The following is a 4664-nucleotide window of genomic DNA, read 5'->3' on the forward strand; positions in this document are numbered from 1 at the left end:
GCTTAAATATGTCTTGCCTTACAAGGACCATTGTGATGGTTTTATTTACTATGACTCATCATAGATGTTGATGCATTGAATATATTCATCTTGCGTCGTTTTATTCGACGAGTTCATTCATCTAAAATTCATGCCTCTGGCCCTTTTTCAATGAACAAAGTACATATCCATCATATCAGGGGTTGTGAGTAATATTATTTGATTCATGTAGGAACGTGAAACGGAGAGCTTCCGTTCATAGGTAAAACCTATTTATAAAATGATGAATAAATGGCCTTACTTCGAAAACCGAAACTCCTCAAAAAATTCTAGTTACTCATATTTCTTACAACTTCTCAAGAAACCTTGATCAACTTACCTCCATGTAAGTTTGGACCACTTCGAACGTGTTTGGAAACAACCTCGCTCCATGACACACCAGAAACACAAACACAATGTACAACGAGATCTTGGCCAAGATCACCTCTCGCTTTCTGTCTCCCACCGTCTCTTTGGCAGGTCCTGTGTGCTTCAGAACCTTGGCCTTGACCTTCTCCATCTTCGCTGAGTAGAAAATCGACATTTTTCTGGAGCCTCGCATTGGGGATCGGCCACCGCCACTCGATTCTTTGGACTCTCCTGAAATAGCAGTGCTGCAAATATCATCTTGGCCTTGAGCCATATCTCCAGTTCCAGACGATGATCCATGACGACCATGGACACGGAGGGCTCGGCCACTACAAGACATTCGGGGATAGGCAAAGTTTTGTGAGGCCTCAGCCTGGTGGCCTTCATTGCGACCATATTTTTTGCTCTTGTATGTGATGCGAATCTGGACCAGGTTTTGTTCAAACTCTTTGATCTTGTCAAATATCTTGATGTTGAGCACAATCAGGAGGATGAATGGAATAATAATTTGAATGAGCAAGTTCATCCACAGGATATATACCCGAATATAAGTTGAATTCGTGCGCAAATCAGTCGGAAGGATGTGCAGTTGAATCGTGTAATTGAGAGGATCTTCACAATCGAGTGGATCAGTATAAGGAGCTGTTGCATTGTCGAAACGTTCGTCATTGAAGCAAATTATCTCTTCTTCCACATAAAGTTCAAAGAATTTCGGAATATTGTAGGCAGCGGTGAATAGAAGAACCGGGAAAATGAAGATCCCGCTCGAGAAATTTTTCCTGAATAGAAATAATCAAGTTGCTTTAAAAATGTCTGAATTGAAGCTGTGAATTTTCTTACCTTCTCCGCCAAAATGGATGACACACCGTGATGAATCGTTCAACAGTCATGGCCAAAGTGCAATAAACACTTCCCATGAGACCCACGTGGGCCAGGGGGAGCAAGTAAGGTAACATATACACCCTGTAGACTTGGTCATATGTCTCATTGAACTTGGAGATGGAGAACAACAGTATTGAACAGACGACATAAATCTGGAACAAACGTAACACGTCACTAAGGCTATGAAAGATTGTAGACAAGCCGTAAAAAGAAGAATTTGGAAAAGTATGCTTTTCATCCGTTGCTATGATGTCAAATTCTGACGATGGTTGAGTGTCCAAGTACATTGTTACTAACAAAGTCTACTTTTTAGTATCTCATCAGTCATCACAATATCTCAACGAGTGTACGCCATTTTTTCGTAGGCTACACATGTTTTTTCCCAACACATCCAAGGAAGAAAATAGATGCATGTACTAGATCGTGAACATACTATCCAAAGTTTCGGGAAAGCTTGCGTGATTGACTTAACGAGATCTAGCTTCCTGGTGTTCATTAGGAAAATGATTGGTCAGTGGGACTGACCAACACCCCCGTGTTCTTTTTGTCTAGCTGCACGATTCAGTCGACAAAGCTAAATCCCTTGTGCGTCTCTGACCCCAAAGATGAAACTGTCAATTTCAGGAGGAGCGTTACTCAAATTGGTACGTTGGAAATCCAATCCAACTTTTTTGTTCCTTCATTCGATACTCCCATCAAGAACTGCTTCAAACGTTGGCCGAAAATAGGCTCCTTCAAAACGTCAAACCTGGTTCCGAAAAGAGAGAATTCATTTTTTGCACATGAAGACAGAGGGAAACCATTTTTCCTTTTAAGTTTGCACTGCTGAGACGTAAACTTCCTGTATGATTCACAGAAGCCACAGAAGGAAGAGGGTCATCCTGGACCTAATGCAACATTGTTTGTTTCACTTTTTAATGAAATTTGACCATACAACGCTACCTTCGAGAATAACCAAATAAAATTTGCTTCAATCATTGCCAATTTGTTGGAATCGCTCCTTTTTCGTGGCATTCAACAGTTACTGGCTACCTTTAAAAACATATCATCGTTAAATCTGAAATTTCGTGATAGGTTGAAACTAAAACGTTTTTTTCTCAAGATTCTCCGAATGTAAATTCTGCTGATAATAGTCTTTTCTTGGACAACCACCTGTCGATTCAGTAGGAAACGGAATGAACCACATCTTTTGTCGTTTCTGAAACTATTCAAGCCTACTTAAGGTGTCGTATGATAGCGCTCGTTCGGAATACTAATTAGTGATCTCACACAGATTGAATACCCATGTTTTAACATCAACGAAGAAGCAAAACATAAATCAGTGCAAATGCGTTAAAAAATATTTGTCAACAAAACCATACAATGGACGTGCCAAATGACAATACATTTGTATCTTTAACCAATATTTTGATAAATCACATCTCAAGCACCTAATAGAAAAAAACTTTTTGCAACACATTAATGCACTTTCAAAACTCCAATTCTAGATCTAGTAGTACATATTGGGGCAAATACATGTGAAATCCTGAAAAGCCAAATCGTTTTACAAGAACACACATGGATGACGTCACCTGAAGATTTGTATTGTCTCAATATTTTTAGGAGCATCAGTCATTTGTAATCTTATCGTCATGGCACCAGTCGCAAATCTTATTGTTCAGAACTCGTTACATCACTCTCTAATCTGCATCCAGCTCACTCATCAGATCGGACACTAGGCGACAAAGACTTTTCAACAAACGGAAAACAAAACAAGAAAGGACTTAATCCGTCTCGATGATTCGTTATCTTACCAGGTCAAACGTGGTGAGTGTCAGAAGGAGATTGTGGAAAGTACGGTGAACCTTTTGCCTCGAGAATAACACGAAAGAGAACCCGCTGCCCAAGAGGCCGAAGAGGCCAATTATCAAGATGAGAACGCCTTCCACAAACCAGCAGAACCAATCCGAAGTGGGTGAAGCACTCATGACTTGCCAATCAGTTCGAGTAATCGAGTCTGAAGATCGTTGTTGACGCCAGGATTGGGCGATCACAGACCCGAATTCGAGGATGACCACTTGGAATTCCGAGGATGAACCTGAGGATGAGGATGATGATGACGGTGAAGATCCTCCTCGACCATGTTGATCGACCTTGAAGGAATTAGATAAATGGTTACTGGAGAACTGATTCGCCGCCTTGGCGTTCCAAGTTCGTTGACACTCCATTTCAAACTGAAGAGGAAATTGAGTGATGCTCAAATACAGTAGAAATATATCTTTTTTTATTTCAACGATCAGAATGACATCATGAATACATTACGCAAAACGCTTTGCGTCTGTTGAAATCCTAAGTGTTGCAAAGAAAATCGAGCATACATTAAGGCATGTATTCTACAAACAGGAAGACGCTTTCGAATTGATTCAGATTGGATGGGAACTCGGTAATCTAACGCCAAAGGCCATGAAATAAAATACCCATGAAATGAACCCTAGGTGGTAGATTTTTTCAACGAAACTTGATCAATGCGTCACTGATCGGATTAGGTATTACGATTAATCGGATAGAAAATACATGAGCGATTGTGTTTCGCATAAATCCTTTTGATACAAAGGAGAGTTTACTGACCATGGCTTGGTTCAAAGCGGTCACGCGATAATGTGGAAAGTGGTTAGTTGCATGATTGGGCAAAGTTGACGCAATATCTATACCGTATATGGATACATTAGCTAACTAACCAAAAACAAGTCTTCGAGCCACTTATAAGTAAAGGGTTTGAGAGAGCCTATTTGCCAATTGTCAATGTTTCGGGCTTATTTTTTACGTCTCGGAACAATCAGAAGTCATTTTTGTTATTCTTTATCTGGATGGACGCACATCACCACAATCGTCCAAAACGACGTAAATGGTGCAGTCTTTTCCGCTTCATTAGCACCAAGCACTAATGAAGTAAACATTCATTATTTTGACATGTATTGCTATACCTTGATGAAACTTCCGATTATACTGAAATTTCTAGGCGAGAACCTTTTAACCCATTTCCAGTTGATCTTAGGGAAGAAAAGAAATCATTGGAGTTTGGAGGATTTGATGACATTAAGAGTTACTGATAACGCCCGAATGGAGTCCTCCAAGCATTTCATTCTTTTTGGATGGAGAAAGAAAGGCCTGGCCATTGAGGTGGGAAAATCGATTCATCATGAGGAAAATATTGGCTGTTGCCCTTGTTTTCTGTTTGGTTATCTCAATTTGTTCGCGTGAGAATATCGGACAGTTCTAATGCCAATGGGCGTTTCTTGTATTGGAAACAGTTCGCCGATTAAACTAATCATTCTTTTCTCTCATGCGTGTATAGTTTCCAACTTTCTAGTGGTTCTACTATTTTTATGATACTGTTGCTACATTTATGGGCTAAA

General features: G+C 40.0%; 1 protein-coding gene across 3 annotated transcripts in view; it reads right to left on the reverse strand.

Annotated features, from left to right (window-relative positions):
* The window catches only part of LOC131883134 (uncharacterized), a 28285-nt gene that overhangs the window by 20115 nt on the left and 3506 nt on the right, over window positions 1-4664 (reverse strand). For 2 of the 3 annotated variants that reach the window (XM_059230497.1, XM_059230496.1), the window contains exons 1-3: window positions 3063-3482; window positions 1228-1421; window positions 359-1166 (exon numbers count right to left, since the gene is read on the reverse strand). In XM_059230497.1, coding sequence (XP_059086480.1) covers window positions 359-1166; window positions 1228-1421; window positions 3063-3476 — 1416 coding nt within the window. In that variant the 5' untranslated portion in view covers window positions 3477-3482. Of the gene's footprint in view, window positions 1-358; window positions 1167-1227; window positions 1422-3062; window positions 3483-4664 lie in introns of those variants that run through there. The other variant, XM_059230498.1, reaches the window with a different exon arrangement.

This window comes from Tigriopus californicus, chromosome 7 (assembly GCF_007210705.1).
Source record: "Tigriopus californicus strain San Diego chromosome 7, Tcal_SD_v2.1, whole genome shotgun sequence".
Taxonomy (NCBI): Eukaryota; Metazoa; Arthropoda; class Copepoda; order Harpacticoida; family Harpacticidae; genus Tigriopus; species Tigriopus californicus.